At 34.8% G+C, this 19827-nt stretch overlaps 1 protein-coding gene across 1 annotated transcript in view; it reads right to left on the bottom strand.

The window, feature by feature from the left end:
* COMMD10 (COMM domain containing 10) overlaps positions 1 to 19827 on the bottom strand; it is a 160829-nt gene that overhangs the window by 110842 nt on the left and 30160 nt on the right. Inside the window, exon 5 of the mRNA XM_007451220.1 lies at positions 19666 to 19776. Within this exon, the coding sequence (XP_007451282.1) occupies positions 19666 to 19776 (111 nt within the window). The remainder of the gene's footprint in view (positions 1 to 19665; positions 19777 to 19827) is intronic.

Raw genomic sequence — 19827 nt, 5'->3', positions numbered from 1 at the left:
TTTTTTTTTTTTTTTTGCGGTACGCGGGCCTCTCCCTGCTGTGGCCTCTCCCGTTGCGGAGCACAGGCTCCGGACACGCAGGCCCAGCGTCCATGGCTCACGGGCCCAGCCGCTCCGCGGCATGTGGGATCCTCCCAGACCGGGGCACAAACCCGTGTCCCCGGCATCAGCAGGCGGACTCTCAACCACTGCACCACCAGGGAAGCCCAATAATAGTTTTTTAAAATGTGTGCTCAATAGCGATTCAAAAAGTCCTGATAAAATATTATTCCTCCATCATTTATCTACTTGTTCTTCAGAAGTTCCTTGAGAAATTTTACTGTGATGAGAAACGTTTGAGTAGAATTGCCTCCTAGCCCCATTACAGCTGAAAGCAAAGTTCTAGACTTTTTCTGCCGGGGAAAGAGCAGAGATGAGAGAAGCCACAGGAGATGAGAGAACCTTCCCTCAAGGCTTCAGTATGTATCGCAGCTGACGATCAGCTTGACTTCGGTGAGAAGAGACATGTATACCACAAAATAATAATATGCTACACTTAGAAGCTTCTCTTAAAGAAAAAGGTACCACTGTAAAATAAAATGCTGAAAAATCACACATCATAACTTATATTTGTCCAGTTCATACTCTACTGCTACACCATTTCTGAAATCTGTAACACAAAGTATAAAAGAGGGTTACAGATTGATTCAATTAAGAAAATACTTTTCTCTAAAAATCTAAACTCATTAAACAAGAAAAAAAATCAGCTTTAACCACTAGCTAATAACTTTAATTAAATTTAATTTTTAAATTAAAGAATGTACCAGTTGGCTGATGTCAGTATTGGATATAAGACTGTTTATTTAAATAAAACCTTAGATTTTCCCATAAATCTGTAATTGTGAAATGGGCTACAGGGTTGGTAGCATTATATTTTGAAAGAGCACTACAAATCAGACAAAATGCAATTTTAAAATACAAGCTAAAATGTTGAGATCTGTGGTAGATTTAATTCTCCAAATATAGACACAGTATCTTTTATCCCACAGGCCCCTCTTTCAATATGACCTTAACACTTCTCTCATAGAGAAGTGTGGTCAATATCCCTCCCCGCTGAAGCTTGCAGACCTTCATGATTGCTTCAACCAATAGAGGACAACAGAAATTATGCTATGTGACTTACGAGCCTAGGTCACAAAAAAGTCATGCACTTCTGCCTTAGGATGCTCTTGGATTTAGCTGCCATTGGCATTGGAATCAGGTTAAAGCCTAAAGGGCAACTGAGGATAGTGTTAGTGGAAGCCTAAAAGGACCAGAAGGGGTTGTTGGTAAGGGTTTAAAAGTACTGAAATGTGATTGGAAGCTGCAAGAAAGGGGTTCCTTGTTTTATTTTGGAGGGAAGTTTAGAAATACTGTTGTTGGCAGAAAAATTGAAAATGGGAAATGTTCCTCATGAACTCAATGACTAAAAGTGCCACTGGGTTTCTTCTCATTGCATATAGGAAAGAGATGAGCTAAAGAATGAACTATTAGCTCCAAAAGAGCAAGAACTTGCTGGGTTAAATAAAAGTGTGTGAAGTTACAAGGACCTCCAGATGACAAAATGATTCTCAAATAATGAAATGGCTTTCAGGTAAAGATCAAATCCAGAGTAGGGCTGTAACATGCTGTGTTAGGTTTTCAGAAAGAGCTAAGACAAAGCCTCATAGAAATGTTCAGATTGACAAAAGGTCTTATAAGTTATATTAGTATTTTTATTGCCATATAACTAATTACCACAAACTGAGTGGCTTAAAACAACATCAAATTATTAGTTCATAGTTCTGTAGGTCAGCAGTTCAGACAGGCTTGGCTGGCTTCTCACAAGGGTGTAATCAGATGTCAGTCAGGCAGGGCTCTTATCTGGAGGCTCTGGGGAAGAAGCTGTTTCCACACTCATTCAGGTTGGTGGCAGAATCTAGTTCTTGCAGCTAATGGTCTGTGTTCCCTGTTTCCTTGCTGTCAACCAGAAAACACTCTCTTCTCCTAGGGGTTGCCCTCATTCTTTCTCACCAATGTCTCCATCTTCAAACCAGCAACACACAAAGTCCTTTGTACACTTCAGATCTTTCTGATTTCTCTTCTGCTACTAGCCAGAGAAAACTTTCCGCCTTTAAAGTGAATATCTGATTGGGCCAAGCCCACCCAGAAAAATCTCCATATCTTAAACCAACTGACTTGGGACTTTAATTAAATCTGTAAAAAGATAATTATCTATTTAAACAAAAATAGTATAGTGTAAGGTTTATAACACATTTAAGAAAAATATGTGATAATAAAAGCAAAAGGCCAGGGGTTGGGAGGAATGAATGTATACTACCGTAAAGTTCTTATCAGTGCCTGGAACTCGACACTAAAGGAAAAATGCGTGCCCCCATTCACGTTTTAATGCATATTTTAATGGTTAATATTCTTCCAGAACATTACTGAGAAACAGAAATTCATAACATTTTAAGTTTAAATATCTTATTTATATCAACAACAGAATGTTTTAAGTTTACTTTCCTGTTTTTTTGGAAGCAAACTTATCAGTAATATTTTTAAAATCTACTTCTTTGTTTATGTTATTATCAATTGAGGGAAATGCCATGTTAAATAATTTCTCTTGACCAAGTGACAATCATAAGTAATTTTAAATTAACTTCAGTTTACTGAAACTTCTTTCACAGGACACCACTGTAACTGGTATTGTTTTAAAAAAAATTCTCAAGGTCACTAACACATTTGGGTAAAACTGCACTAAGCAAATTTCAAAACAGTTTTAGAAGATCCAAACATCATGCTGACTTCATAGTATAATTACTGATACTGCATGCTGCTAAAACTATTTCAGATGAAATTCTTACAGGACTTAAATAATCTAACTTTTTTAGAACCAAGTCAGTGGCTGTTTTTTGTAAATAGAAGTACTCAGAAAATAACTTTTCTCTGGTTAAAAATACAAAATTTGAAGACACTTCATTTAATTTTTCATATCTTCATAATAAGGTGAGATTAGGATGCCCATAATCTCTCTAATTTCTATTTTATATAAACTTCCCAATAATAATTTACACTCTCATCTGGTGATCTGTATATTTCAAACTTTTCATTTTTATTTTAAAATTGAGCAGGTATATTCATAACTCTTTTAATGTCCTGCATTCATCAAACATTCAAAGTTGTATTCTCCCACTTGTGTAAGCAAAGGGACAGGCTTTTTTATTAAGTATGCAGCTTTATTTTTAATCAGATCATTTTATTGTAGAGCTTTATTAACCTTTCTCACTTAGTTCAAACAGCTAGGAAAAGAAGGTCACTAGCATTAAAGAACAAAATTCAGTCTTTTAATAGACCTAATCTTCCCTTAAACATTTTCTTCCTAAATTTATCCTAAAGATATTAGACCAAAAAAAAAAAAAAAAAAAAAAAAGAAGGAATTCTCTTCTTTATGCCTCTAGTTTCACAACTAGTTCTACTTCTGGCAAAACTTAATAATGGCCTTATAAAGACTTAGGCATTTCAATTTTGCTGCTCTCAACTGGAAAGACCTCTTTAAGTAATGAAGATACCAATGTGCTGTACTGTAATAGACACTTTTACATTTCCTACCATATTTAATTCTCAGAAAAACCTTGAAAGGTTGCTATTATTGTCCAAACTTTCAGATCAGAATTTGAGCCTCAATCAGGTAAGTAACCTGCTCAAGACTCTTTAGCTATTTCCCAAGAGGTAAACAGTGTGATTCCAAAGCCTGTCTTGCTTTTACTACATACCAATGCCACCTTCAAAGTCCTTTACATTATTCTCTATTATCTGTCAAATGTAATACAGAGCTATTTTTTAGCTGAATGGCAGAAATAACTAGGAACCAGAGAAATGCTTTGTCCCAGGACACACACCTATTTAATAAGGTGTGTATTTAGTAACAAAGTCTAAACCTTCTCTACAACAATATTAACATGGGAGAGGTGAGGGGGGAAGGAACCATGAATAAAAATCTTCAACCAGACCTTTTAAAATACAAGAAATTAAAATCACAGTTGTTCGCAATTTTTTTGCTCCGCAATTTATTAGGATAATTGATTTTTATAATTCTTATACTAATGTATGTGATATATTTTAGCGACCTAAAATGAAAAATTAATAGGTGATTAATGCTGCAAATATAAATAAAGGCAAACCCCTACTGTACAAAGCAGTATAAGTAGAGCGTACAAGAATGGAAGCCATGGGAGACAGTCATGTCTGAATCTAAATCCAATTAAAATAACATGGCTGGTACCAACAGAACCTGGCTCAATACAATTTGAAGGAAAATAGGGAATCATATTAGAATTCTTCAAATTGGCATTAACTAGGTCAATATACTCATATTCCTCCCTGTCAAATTTAAAAGTTAGGAACTATCATCTATACTATCTTATCCCCTCCTTTTTTCACTAGGACACACAGAATGTTTGTTTACCTATAAGATTTTTACAAGAATATACTTCCCTGACAAATACAGAATACCAGTGAGTTTATATTTAAGAACCTTTTCTCTCTCCTAACAGGCTCTAATCCTATAAATCAGTAAGGGATTGGTAATAGGCAGGCGACTTTCTTAATGAACACACTAGTACTTTTAAATTCTAAGACAAGAGAACTTGAAGATTCTGAAGGCATAAATTAGTAAAACATAAGAGGGACCAAAGCACAAACAAGTCATCAGTTAATACAAGTGACATATTTAATTCATGTGAATTTAACTGTGATTCAGTTAAATTCAACTATATATATGGACTTCAACTATACACTCTGCAAACAGAGATAGAATACTAATTAAATAATGCAAGCAATGAGGCCCACCATTCCCTGAACGAGTGTAACTCCTGGAGTCAGTGTGAGTGTGAGACGGAAAATGTGAATCTTCTGTTTCCTCAGTCGATGCGTGCTGAGGCCTCATGTACTAAGGTGATTCTAGGGCTAAAAGACATACATGCACTGTAAATCTAAATGTTCAACTAAAGAAACAGCAAACTGTTCCAACAAAGTTCTGAAGAAAAATAATATGGCTGAAATTGACTTAATAAGAAATGCTATGATGGGATCCAATGTGGTACTTTCCTAAGGGATTTCCTCTCCCTCCCAAGAAGAGTCTTGTCTCTATGAGATCATCACCTTCTGCACTGACATCAGAGACCCTAAAACCCATCTCTCCATAAGATTCCTTATATATAAAAGAAAAAAAAAAAGAGGACATCACTCTTTTTAATATTAATGTGCAAAAAGAAAAATAAGAAGTTTTATGGGAGAGGCTGGCAGAAATGAGGATTAGGGAAAACTATGTGGGCTAATAAAGGCAGTCTTTGTAGATTTGGGCCTATTTGCAATATGAATCGCTTAATGTAAGTTAATGAATTATAAACTGATAGAATTTTTTTAATGTAAGTTAATGAATTATAAACTATCTGATAGAATTTTTACAACAGAGTTTCAAAAATTACCTAAAACTATTTGTAAACCAAACTTCCCCAAAAAGAATATTGGAAGCAAAAAGCACCCTCAAGTAAACAGGTCAAGTTTGCCCTCTGTCAATATATACAATTGACTGGTAGACACATTCTGGTCAGGAAATGTTTACACTTTCATGCAAGTGGCTATGGTTAAGCTGCTAAGTACAAATTTCAAGCTCCAAATTCAACATCCCAGCAATTAAACAACAGGATAGAAAGAATTAGGTATAAAAAGAAGATAAAATATTTTACAATTTCTACTTCTTCCCATTTCTGAGGGAAATGTTTCCTAAGCCTAACTCACATCCTGGCGCTGACAAAAAAAATGATCATGTTTGTACTTTACAATGTAGTTAACCAACAAGGCAGCCTGAGGTTGGGTGACTGAGTGGGCCCTCCAGTTCCCTCAGACACTGCTTGGCTGCCCCAAGGGCAGAACATGGCAATCAATATTCAGCTAACCTGTTACCTACTTGCACTTCAGCTGAGCAGTTATCATCTAGAAAAATCCAGTACAGACTCTATTTTACTACCAGAAACTCCCTGATTCTCCAGTACTATGAGTACTTCATCACCCAGACAGCCCTGCCAGAAAAGAATAGGAAAACTCTCAATGCAATAGTCTATCAAGGTCATTCTCTCACTCCTCACACTTGGCAAATGGAAATAAATCACCTACCCTACCCTACGGAGAGTTTCATGACTATCAAAACAAAATGTTTAAGAGCAAGATAAAACCATATAGACTATGAGAATAGGCACTAGCCATGGACCTCACTAAAGACAGACGGCAAAGTAATCACTGTGGAAGCACAGTGGTTACTTTATTAAATTGTACATTATTTTCAGTCCTGGGCAAATAAAACAAAGTGACTTATTGTTTATTAATTTCAAGGGTCCGATGAGACAAAGTATAAAAGCACGTAGGATACCTGGCATATATTAAATGGTCAATAAATGTTATCTATTATCATTACCTTCTTAATTGTTTAAATGTGGCAGTATCAGGCATAGTGGTTACTTTCTGTGCACTGCAGCTATCGAGACACTCAGCTTTAATGAGCTCCATCCACCTAGGCTAACTAGAATTCAGAAAAATACAAAGTGGCAGCACTTAGGAAAGAGACAATGAGGTATCTCAGCCACCTGCATATTTCATATAATATTATGAAGAAATTAGATGTCCCCTCAGCCTCCAAATAGGTCACAATCCATATGAACTGACCCAAGGCAACTTGTGGGTTTACTTCTTAAATAAGCAAGATTTCCTTATGAGAAATGTTTACCTTTTCTTAGGAATTACCATTAATTAGACCGCATTTTAAACTGTATTTTTAAACTTGTTTTTATTTTTAAACTTGTTCTTGTCCTATATAATATCCCCTCATCTCCAAAGATCTCTACTCTTTAGAAGCAGACAGCTGAAATACATAGAATCAGGTAGTACTTAATTCATAAATAACATGTGTACTATCAAAGAGAAGTGTAAATACACTTATATGGCAGCAGTGTTATTATTAGTCATTACCATGCCAACCTAAAATACCTGAGGAGGTGACTATAATTTAACTTATAAACGAATACACAATACCCACTCTCAAAGCTAAGAAATCTATAAATTATATCTAAATATAAATTTATATATAAATCTATAAATTACTTATCTGTCTACAGCAAAATGCTTGATAAATTTAAATCGTTCAAGCTACTTTAGGTATATGCTTACAATGTTCATATTTCCTTGTACTTCGGAGTCAAAAGAAGTCAATATACACAAAAATCAGTTGAAAAGTAGAGAAAATACCCAAATTAAAATGAGGATGAAAATCTGAGCATCATTTACATGAGGCAGAAGAACTTTTGATTTCTCATTTTAAAACAAGACTATCGTAAAACTAGCAACAGATTTTTGTTAGACTATTTCTTCTAGTATTATACATTAACAATTAAATAATCTCTTCCTCCTCCTCTCTTAACTAAAAAGGATGACTGCAATATGCCTGCCTCACTGGAGTGTTTTGAGACTCAATATTTGTAGGTTTTTGAGCCTTGTGGTTAAAAGAGTGAATACAAAGTATTATAATCAAGAACAGCGATATAAAAACAAAGATGGTTTAAGATAATAGAAAATTACATTTATAAGTGGCACAATGCCATACTACCTCTGTGGACTTGTTCTTTCAGAGTACATACTCTATGAAAGGTCACTGTGGGTGAAAAAAAAACCCCACGGGGAGTTCAAGTAGCCTACAATGCAATATTAGTAATTAAGGAAGTGGTATTCTTCCTCTATATTCATTTGGGAATCATTTCTACTAATTAAGAGAAAAGGAACAGTGATTTGTTAAAAATGATGGTTACAGAAAATTCAATCTGAATTCCAACAGCCTGGTTACAAAGGAGAATACTGTAACACTGAACAATTTTTTTAATAAGGGCAAACTACTATACAAGCCATCAAGTCAGTACTCAACTATCTTCCAAAATAATATACTCCTAAAAATATTTTCCAGAATAACCTGTTCCTAACACAATGTTGAACTATAGCACTGCAAATTCAAATTCAATTAACATTAAGTGCCTACTATGTGAGAGTCATTCTGTCGATAACAGGCACTTCACAGATATTTAATTCTATCAATAATCCTAGAAGGCAGGTATTACTAGCCACATTTTCAAACTGGGAAATTTGCTGCAGAAAGATTCAGATTCTTGCCCACAGTCTAAGAATTTAAACTCAAGTCATCTCACTTTTACACTTTAAATCCAGTGTACCCCCTTCATTCTGTCAGACTAGGGTCTCATCTGGCTATGCCAATAATCAACTGACAAACTATTCAACCTCACTGGGCCTGAGTTTTCTCAGTAAACTTAGAGGGTTGAAATATTCCCTAAATTGGTCTCCTCCCTCTCCCTCTCCCTCTCCCTCTCCCTCTCCCTCTCCCTCCCCCTCCCCCTCCCCTCTCTCTCTCATTCTCTCTGTCTCTAAAATGTACTATTTTAATCCTTTTAAAGTATACAATTCAGTGGCTTCCAATACATTCACAATGCTGTGCATTCATTTCAGAACGTTTTCACTACCCCAGAAAGAAACCAATAACCTTTAAGCTGTCAGTCCCCATTCTTTCCTTCCCCCAGGTCTTGATAACTGCTAACCTGCTTGTTGGTTCTATGGATTTGCCTAACCTGGATATTTTATATACATGAGACCATACAATATGTGACCTTTTGTGCCTGGTTCCTTTTACTAAGAAAAATATTTTTGAGGTTCATATACATTGTAGCATGTATCAGGACTTCATTTCTGTTTATAGCTCAATAATATTCCATTGTATGTGTATACTACTATTTGTTTATCCCTTCATCCATTGATGGGCATTTGAGTTGTTTCCACCTTTTGGCTACTGTTATGTACTGCTATAAACATGCATGCAGATGTACATATTTGAGTCCTTGTTCTCACTTCTTCTGGGTATGTATCTAGGAGTGAAACTGCTGAGTCATTCAATAGTTCTATGTTTGAATTTCTGTGGAACTGACAAACTATCTCCCATAGTGGCTGAACCACTTTACATTTCCACCAGCGATATAGGAAGGTCCTAATTTCTACACATCCTCACCAACACTTGTTATTTTACTTTTTTTGTTTCTAATTATAGCCATCCTAATGGGTGTGAAGTGGTATCTCACTCTTGTTTTGATTTGTATTTCCCTAGTGATTAATGATGCTGAGTATCTTTTCATGTGCATGTTGGCCATTTTCATATCTTCTTTAGAGAAATGTCTATGCAAGTCCTTTACCCATTTTTTATTTGAGTTGTTTGCCTTTTTGTTGTTGAGTTGTAGGAGTTCTTTACATATTCTAGACAGAAATTCCTTACCAGGAATTTGCAACATTTTCTCTCATTCTTTAGGTTACCTTTTCTTTTTCTTCATAATGTCCTTTGATGCACAAGTTTTTAATTCTGATGAAGTCCAATTTATCTATTTTGTCATTCGTGCTTTTGATATTATATCTAAGAATCCATTGCCATATCCATCTACGATCTCTTTGGGCTGGAAAATTCCATCAGCCTTTGCTCATTCCATAAATAAAGTTGTATATGAATAATAATTCTATTTGTTTTACTGCTGAGAATTATAAAAAGGTTATTTTTGGAGTTATTATTATATTACCCTTACCAAGGAAGTGGCAGTATTTTAACTTTGGATAAAATGGCCCTTTAAAGATAGATAGGTTGGAACTCCTTGAGATAAAATGGAATAACGCTGAAAGAAACTGCATTTTTGCTCGATTATAAAAAGAAAGGAAGAAGGGGAAAGAGAGGGAAGAAGAGAGGAAGGGAAAAGATTCAAATAAAAAATTCCCAAGTGACCCTGGAACTAATGTGTCTGAGGGTCCTCTGTACAACAAACGACTCAAGGGAGCCAGCGGCTAGGGTTCCAGTTTTATAGCCAGATTCTCACTCTCCATCACGCCACCCACAACATACACCATATCCTCACTTTCCAACTGATCTGATTTAGAATCTATGGTCCATCACTAAGATCACTCCCTTGTACACAAGGCCAATCCTTTGTCCCTTTCTCCCTTCACCTGATACACCTTGGTAAAGATGAAACGCTGATTAAACCCAATTATCTACCTACTTCACAGTTGCATCACAGCAACTAAAAATGGATGAAGGAAAATGTACACCCTTTCAACAGTTCTCATTTCAAATTCATGGTCACAAATCTCAAGTGGGCAATAAGCACTGGTCAGTAACAGTGAAACAGCCTAAAATTACTAGTTTGTTCATTTTCCCAATATCCAAAATAACTGTTTCTGTTCCCAAACCAAAATAACTCCCCTGTTCCCAAACCTTCTAGACCTACGCACTCCCTCAACTAATGACTGCATTCAGAAACAGAAGCATTCAGACACAGCTTCCTCTTCTACCACCCAAACTACCTACCTAATCCATTCTCTTTCTTTTTTGCTGTTACAACAAATAATGTGTTCCCACTCTCATCAAAGTCCAACCCTTTCATTTGTGCTCTGGCCCTCTTCTCTTCTCACTTTCTCATGGAACTTGTATCCCTCTCTGTCCTGCAGCATCAATTTCTCCCCAATGGATGTGGAATCAGCATACAAACCTCCTCTAGTATCTCCAGTCACTGAATCCACATTCCCCTACATTGACTATTCCGTTTGTTTCTTGAAGGAGTTACGTAGGTGGTTGCTTTCACTTTTTTGCCTCATTTTCTTTCCTCAATTTACTCCAATCAGGATTCTTTTGCCTCTCAATTGTGATTGAGACCACAATTACCAAGGTTATCAGAGAAGTCCATCTAACCAAATCCAACAGTCATATATATGTCTGTTCTTCTCTTTCCTGGCCCCTCAACAGTATTCAATACCGCCCTCTGTCTTGAAACACCTCCTTCTCCTGCCCCACACAGTGATCACCAGTGACCTCCATGACACTAAATTCTTTTTTTTTTTAAACTGCTATATAGTGATTATAAGTTCAGGCTATTGTGGCAGGTGGACCTGGGTTTAAATCTTGCCCATATTACTTTCTAATATCCAATCTAGGGAAAGATACTTAACCACTGAGACTAGTCTTCTTAATCTACAAGCTAGGGAAAATACTAGTACTTAATTCACAGCTGTGAGGGTTAAATTAGTATCTTTTTTTTTTTTTCTCTCTTTTACCTCTTACAGCATGTAACATTATTCACCCCCCAAGAAATGCTCTCTTGCTTTGGTCGCTGGCTGCTCCTTTCCCAATCACTGTGATAAGCTCCTGTAGTTCTACTTGCCTTTTAAATTTGGGAGTTCATCAGGTTCTATACTTCCTCCCTAAGTGACTAACCTCTTCCATCTCATAACTGAAATGATACTCAAAACCTCGATGATTTCCAAGTCGCAATTTCTAGTCTATAATCCACTCCCCACCTCACCAACTGCCATCCAAACAATCTCCACCTGGATATCTCAGCTACCTCATACTCAACATGCTTAGAAGATAAGCCTCTATCCTTTTTCATGTGTTCTTTCCTCCACCTGGATATCTCAGCTACCTCATACTCAACATGCTCAGAAGATAAGCCCCTATCCTTTTTCATGTGTTCTTTCCTCCACCTGAAACTCGCCTGCCTGTTGCAGTCTCCAACTCCTTGCTGTCAGTTTCCACAGTTCCATGTATTTCCTCTTTTGTAACAGTCACTAAACTTAAATATATTTACCGGCTTAATGTATGCATTCCCTTTTAGACCATAAGCTCCATGATGGAAAATAAAACCTGTCTATATCACAAATACCTTGCCTAGTACCTCATGCATGGTAAAGGTTTAATAAATGTTTCTTGAATTGAATTTGAGCTATTTTAAAAGTTGTTGCTTATTTAATTTATTGAACTTTAATTTATTGAATTTTATTTGTTCAGATATCTAATTCATTGTTAACACTTTTATTTCAAAGTACATAAGCCACTCATTTACATTACTATCATTTCTAATCCATAAAAATACATTAAACAGGGCTTCCCTGGTGGCACAGTGGTCGGGAGTCCGCCTGCCGATGCAGGGGACACGGGTTCGTGCCCCGGTCCGGGAAGATCCCGCATGCCGCGGAGCTGCTGGGCTCGTGAGCCATGGCCGCTGAGCCTGCGCGTCCGGAGCCTGTGCTCCGCAACGGGAGAGGCCACAACAGTGAGAGGCCCGCGTACCGCAAAAATAAAACCAAAACCAAAAACAAACAAAAAATACATTGAACAAAATTTAAAGGTGCTTTTAAACATATTCTATTCTGTTTGAGGAATTCTACAATTATCAATTGCCTCCAGATTTCAAAAAAGTAAAGAAGTTCAGAAGCTAGGAAAGACAAGTGAGGGTGATATTGTTTGCCTACTTTGAAATTTCACAAATTTTTTTTTTTTTTTTTTTTTTGCGGCACACGGGCCTCTCACTGTTGTGGCCTCTCCCGTTGCGGAGCACAGGCTCCGGATGCACAGGCTCCGCGGCATGTCGGGTCTTCCCGGACCGGGGCACGACCCCGTGTCCCCTGCATCGGCAGGCGGACTCTCAACCACTGCGCCACCAGGGAAGCCCTCACAAAATTTTTGAAAAGAATTTTAGTAAAAAGATGATTTTTTTAAATTATGAAATACATGGAGTATTTTTTAAAAGATTTTCTCCTCCAAGTCGTTTTTATCATTTTCTCCACATGAATACTAACTTCCATCACACTCTGTGTATTAATATTTTGTTTTTACTCATCAAAGATACACAGTGTCTAAAACAATATTTTTGCTAGCTTAAAAGTCTTATCCATAGATAAATGAAGACTTTCCATTAGGCAATCTAAAGTACAGAAAAAGACTTTTACATACATACTCTTCACACGCATATAAGGGGGTTCATTTTGTGATACCAAGGAGCTATACACATATGATTTGAACACTTCAACATACCTGAATACCTAAGATCTTTCAGAAAGTCATACTGATCACAAAACTAAAAAAAAGAAACCACACTAAATTAAGGAAAGACAGTTTTGTATTGCTCTCATTTAGAACACATGACACCTTAAAGGATACTATCATTGAGAAACTGATCACAATGAAAAAGGATACAAAACAAAATTAAGAATCAGAAAAGTAAAGCCACAAAGCCTTAGGATTACTTAAATAAATAAATTTGATTGCAAAGAACCAGGCTTTTTTTTCAAAGTATATGGGCAATTGTCTACCAAATAAGGGTTGTTTCTATTTACTCTAACTGCTAGAATATTTTATGAGATTGCTTTTACATGTTCTATAATAAAATAAAACACATACAACAAAAGCTTCTTTAATGTGTATACTAAAGGAATAAAGAAATTATAAATGAGAGGGTCCTATAATCTTACAAAAATACCAGGGCTTTTCACTGGTCTCCTAAAATTATCCAAAATAATTAACTAGTTATCAAAGAACCTACTTTTGAGATAGTAATGTTACACTTTTCTCCAGAAGCTCTTATATCCTTTGAATGCCACCTTTGAGTGTGTGTGTTCCTAAAACAATTATGAAAAGCCAATTATCAAACTATAGTAAAGACCTTTTTTTGGTTTACACCCTTTCACCCAGTAATTACACTCCTGAAGAATAACCATAAGTTCCAAGGATGCTTTACTCATTCATTCATTTGTTCATTCATCATTCAAGAAGTGTTTACTGAACACCTACCATGTATTTATACACAAAGATGTTTATCACAATATAATAGGAAAATACTGGAAGCAAACTCATTATTTGACAACAGAGGAACTGGTAGGAAATTGTAGTTAAGTCATAGCCAAAACATGATGCAGTCAGTCATTTAATATATTAATGATGAGTCTGAATATGGGAAAGATCTGTTACAGGGTTAAATGAAAAAAGCAGAATATAAAATCAAAGAAGACCTTCAAAAGAAAGTAGCTATTAAAAAAAAAGTAGCTATTGAATGAACAATGAAATAAAAGAGACTGCACAGTGGTGGTAAATCTGTGACTTTTTCTTTCCATATCTATAAAATTTTCAAAATAAATGTATACAACTTAGGTAATAAAAAAAGAACCAGAAACATCTTCTTTAAAAGACAAGCAATATTCATCAATCATTTTATTTCAAAAGTAAAAACCACTGACCTGTCTTAAAATTCTAAACCCTGAATAAAACCATCCCAAATTACACGAATAAAAGTATCTTGACACAGACCTGCTCATTAGACAAAGCTAATTTTATAAATTTCTGATCAAAATCAGTGAGTAAAAAAGCCCAAGACTTTATAGAATGTCTTTTCAGATCATAAGATAGTATACTTTAGAAAATGAATAACTGCTATTTATCAAAAAAGAAAAAAAAGTTCTGACTGATGAATGAGACTATCTTCTCATACCACATATAGTATTGAACAGTAATAACAAAACTTCAATTCTTTTTCTTAAACCAAATGCAAACATCACTGTTTTTTAAAAAATCACTTATAACGGAGGTATAGGAAAAAAACAACTGGAAGGTCATATAACAAAACATCACAATGCTGTGGGTACTAGAATTACACTTTATTTTAATTGGCTTTTTTTTCCCTATATTTTCCAAAATGTCCATTATAAATATATACACAAATATTGTAACACAGAAAAATAAATTTAAATTATCAAAAGAATATGCTGAAATATATTCACTATATAGATTAGATTAATAAAAGTACATTTGTAAAATTTAGACCTGTTCATCAAAGCAGCTCAGAAAAATCTGAAGGTCCTTCCAAATCAGTCAATACAAACATTACCTTTAAGAAGATCAAAATACTTTAAATTTCTAATACAAAGAGTTCATGATTTGAACAGCATATGTGTGTTTTTTCTCTTACTGAAAAACCTGTCATATATACAGCTAAGGATGTGTTTTTAATGATATACCCTATTTCTTTGTTCACGACACATCAACATCAATGATGTCATACAGCCCTTACAATAAGGTCTGTTAATAAATGCAGTGTCTATTGAACTGAGACAACATCAAAACATACAACTTTGCTTACCACATAAAAGAACATATGTGTCTTTCATTGACTTTACTGTAAAACTGTTTCAATTTAGTCAAAGAAAAAGAAAAGGAAATTTAGAATCCATGTAATTGTAGTTTTATGAAGAACAATAATAAAACAATCATTGCATTTTAGAAAAGCTTTCAACACCTTGAAACATATACACATATTACAGGATAACTGCTAAGTTATTAAATAAGCAAAATGATACAGTATCCTAGCAATAAATATAGCATAGGTCTCTGAAATAAAATTGCCTGACTTCAAATCCTAGCTCTGTTTATTAGGAATAACCTAGGAAAATAAACTAACCACTACATGTTTCCATTTCTCCATCTATCTATAAAATACAGATAATAATAAGAATTCATACCTGGAAGAGATGTTTTTTAAATATCAAAGGAGGTAATACCATATCTACATAGAGTAAGCAATTTTAAAAAAAGGCTTTTCCCCCCCTTTTTCTCAATCTAAATAGAATTTGTCATACATTTTGAAAATAAGAATGAAGACCTCTAATTTTAAAAATTGGTGTTAAAAGTCCTAAGTTCACTCAAGACCATAATTACCCTTCTGCAACCTGAGCACAATCCAATGGAACACTTAGATAAATGTTTAGAAAGTTCTCTTGTCAAGGTGACTTTATCTCAGTCGTTTCAAAAGAAGAAGAAAAAAAGAATGATTCTTTCTTAAAGGATGAACAAAAAGAATTTAGAATCACTGCATTTACAAAATATGATTCTTTCTTAAAGGATGAACAAAAAGAATTTAGAATCACTGCATTTACAAAATATGATTGTCTTGAACAGCAAATTTACTGAGGAAAATGCAAGATTAGTAGTAAAATTCAAATATTTTAGCGTTTTTAGGATATTCAGTTAAAGTGTTGATGCCATCCAAATTACCAAATCTGTTACATATAAAATTGCTATTCTCTATAAAGAAATTTCAACTGTCTATGACTAGTCTGGAACCAGTTATGCTCTAACCTAACACAGCCATTCAACTATCTTTGGGATTATTGTATTCTCTTTTCTCATAAAGAAGTTAATACTGGTGGCAGAATGTAACAAAAAAAATCAACAGTGTAGAAGGCTTTTTAATAAATTTCATTTTGGCAAATGATCATATGCAAATTAGCAAATATTGAAATCAGGATGATTTTATTTATTTGTTCTGTACATATCTGATTAATAGGCACTAATTTTGTTGATGATAACAAGAGAACTCTATTGTTATATACAGATTAGAAATGTAAACACTTAGCATTTCCCACAACTACTGACTTCACAAATTATTTTGAATGTTATTTCAAATAACACTGTGAGTGCCAGAGGTTAGGTAAGCAAAGAGCTCTACTGCCCCCTAATGAAGTAAAACAAAAAAAACAAAAAAGCCAAAAAACTCAGAAAACTTGTTTTGAGGTATGTGTGGAACAGGAAAATAATCTTACTTTGCTAAATGCAGTAGACAAACAGTAAGAAAATTAACTGAAAACAACTAGAATATCTATCAAAATACTATAGGAAAAGCTAGAATCATCCAGTTTTCATGATAAAATTCGTAGCAAAACAGGAAAGCCTCGGGACAGAAATGTTCTAACAGAAAGGAGGCCAGTACAACAATGTTATCTAAAGTGACAGCAATTAAAACTTCACCGCAGGCTACACTTTTCATGTGTATGTTGGAAGGGAATGAGAAGAAAGAGATTCTTAGAAACCATGCTTTTCAGCGAATTACTGTAAGTTTTCAGTTCAGCAGCTCATAAGTATTGTAAATACTATCAAAATATTCTCTTACAATTTGCACTGACTCTAATCCTCTCAGAATTATTTTAATATATGTGTACTTTCAGGATAACTACACTGTAAAACATACATTTGACGAAAAAAAAAATACATTTGAAAGAATTTTACCTGTTTCCTGTTTTAAACAAATGTCAATTTCTTAAGCATGACAACTGTGTACTTTATGATACTCTGCATCATAAACTAACCAGCAATAACTTTTAATCTTCCTTTTACTAAAATTTCTCCCTTCCTTTAACAAATTTGGTTTTTAAAACACGTTCCATACTCATGTTCCTTTTACCTAATACTCTAACCTGTCTAGAATTCCCGAATTCTCATTCAGAACAGAGCAAATGTTTGGGGGAAGAGCAGTGTGTGGTCCTTAATAACAGAAGTTATGTAAAAATTAACATCAAGGAATCAGATATAACAAGAGTACAAAGAATAGAATACCAGATCATAAGAACATGGAGAAAACGTAAAGCTTCCCAGCAGCAGTTCACTGAGGGGAACAGAGGTATGGTAGATAACTGTTCCTTTATAGCTAGGGCACACGTCCCTTGGAGAGGGTCTGTTTCTAACCAGGTTGACCGTGGTTGTACATTCCACTATATTGTTTACAATATATAAGAAGTAGGGACCAAATCCACAAAATGCCACAGGGGAGACAGGCAACACAGAGAAAGAGGGTCACTTAAGTCTGCACACGAGATGAAAATATCCTTCTCATTCGTGTGCTGCTGCTCCTAAGTGTCCGTTAAGGAAAATGGTTCTCTAGCTCTGCAAGTCATAAGGGTAACCAAATGTTCATTCAAAATTTTAAAACAGCAACAGACAGAAAAATACAAATGTACTCCAGCCTATATCTCAAATGAGTTGGATCTCACATCTGTATAGATTTCCTGAATAATATGAATGAATTAAAAACATGACTCTTTTACTTGAAGCATTACTCATTCATTCCTACTGCCTAAAGATATAACTGACACAGAGACATGTTTTGAAGACACAATAAAGAAGCTGGGAGGACTCAAGCATCCCAGAGTTAAACACTGCCAAAGTCATGATGCTTAAAGTATATCAAATATAGAGTCAAAATTGTATCCTTCCAAGCTATAAATTCCATTTAGCTACTCAGACTTAACATATGATAGTCACGAGAAATAAAGCAGTGAACGTATACCTGGAGAACGCATATATGTATGTGTGTGTATAGATGTGTGTTTTCCCTCATGGAAGAGTCCCAGTCCACACCAGTGAGTTCCAGGTTATTATCCTAAACTTAAAGGAATGCCTTCCCTAGATCATGGGGAGAAAAAAAAATAAAGGACTTTCCAGGCTATCCTTTCCCTCCCCTATTCTCAGAAGCATACATATGAAAAATATGATCAAAAAATTAAAGGAAGAAAGAATGAAAGAAAAGGGAAAAGGTTAATTTCACCAAGAAATAAAGTTAGTGGCAGCTTTGGTTTAAAACAAAGAGATTTATTTATTCATTAGCCCAAGAAAACTTTTATTGATGATGATGAAGATGGCAGCAGCCAGCATTTATAGAGCATCATGTACTTTACATACGCTGAGTATTTGATCTTCATAAAAGCCCTGTGAGACAGATAATATTATTCCTGTTTTACAGACGAAGAAACTGACACTCATGAAGATTAAGTAACTTGCCCAAGGTTAGACCGCTACTAAATTGCAGAGCATATATAATATAGCAGTCAATTCGACATTTAACCATTAAGTTTATGTTCTTTTCTGGTCAAAATGTGTGAAATGAAATGATTCTTTGCAAACACTGTAATAAATTAATAAATTATACATGTTAAGATCCAATTCAATTGCCTAAAATTCTGTGGACATGTAACCTGAGCTAGGCACTGATGCCAGTTCTTATGGAAGACAGAAATGTACAAGACATAATAAACAGTGAAAGTGCTAACAAAGAAGTAATAATATACACATCCTTCAATGCCCATTATAAATAATAACATTTCTTCCACTATTCTCTGATCACATACAGCCACAGTAACTTCTTCTTCTTCAGATCTTCCTACCTCATTCTCACCTCTATTTCATTTGTCTTAAAATGAGACAGTTTCATTTATTTAAGGAAAATAAGTCACTCCCCCTGCTCTCTCTCTTAAAGATACTCAATTGTAGTAAAAAATATATAAAAATAGCATTCAATGACAACTGAAATACACATTTCTCAATATGCTGTAGTAAAAACTATTCCATAGCAGCTCTTTTACCTTTGATAACATGTTCAGGTTTTCTTAAATTAATACTAAAGAAAAAATCACCATGCAGTTTAAAACTAATCCAAAATTCTATTTTGTAATAGCTGAGATTTAAACACACACACAGACATACTATACATACACAAACAGAACTCAGGTCACCTTCATATTTCAGGCATTGGCTGGACAACATTATTCCCTCTGCTATATGTGTGCAGCTTAAAACACAAAACACCCAGAAACATCCACAATTATCTAAAACATTGAAATCATAATTTTATATGACCACTACCAATTTTTTCCATTGCAGAATTTAAAAGAAGACATTATAACATATTTTTGCAAGAAAAGTACCTTGTAAGACAACCTGTTTTTTCAAATAAATAACAAAGTGATATGTAAATATGACATCAAAACTTGTCACAAACAAAGATCTGTCATTTTGTTAATCTTTCTTTAATTTTAATTAAATTATGTTTAAATCTTCAATTCAGAGAACAAAGACCTTGCTAACAATAAAGTACGAGACCTAGTAAACGAAATACATCCTTTCAATGGGATACCCTTTCTTACCTTCGAATCCTCATTGCTCACTCCTAGCTGTAACACAGCTTGAGGAGATTTTAGTTTTGCTTGGGCAGAGTGAGCCATCTGAAGGTTAAGCTGCCATCCAACCGTCTCCAGCTACAAAAGACAAGCACAGATTGGAATCAGATGGTACAGAAGGAAGAAAAC

The sequence above is a fragment of the Lipotes vexillifer genome, unplaced genomic scaffold (genome assembly GCF_000442215.2).
Source record: "Lipotes vexillifer unplaced genomic scaffold, Lipotes_vexillifer_v1.1 scaffold91, whole genome shotgun sequence".
Classification (NCBI taxonomy): Eukaryota; Metazoa; Chordata; class Mammalia; order Artiodactyla; family Lipotidae; genus Lipotes; species Lipotes vexillifer.
The sequence above is the reverse complement of the archived record's forward strand: the minus strand, read 5'-3'. Positions and strand labels throughout refer to the sequence as shown.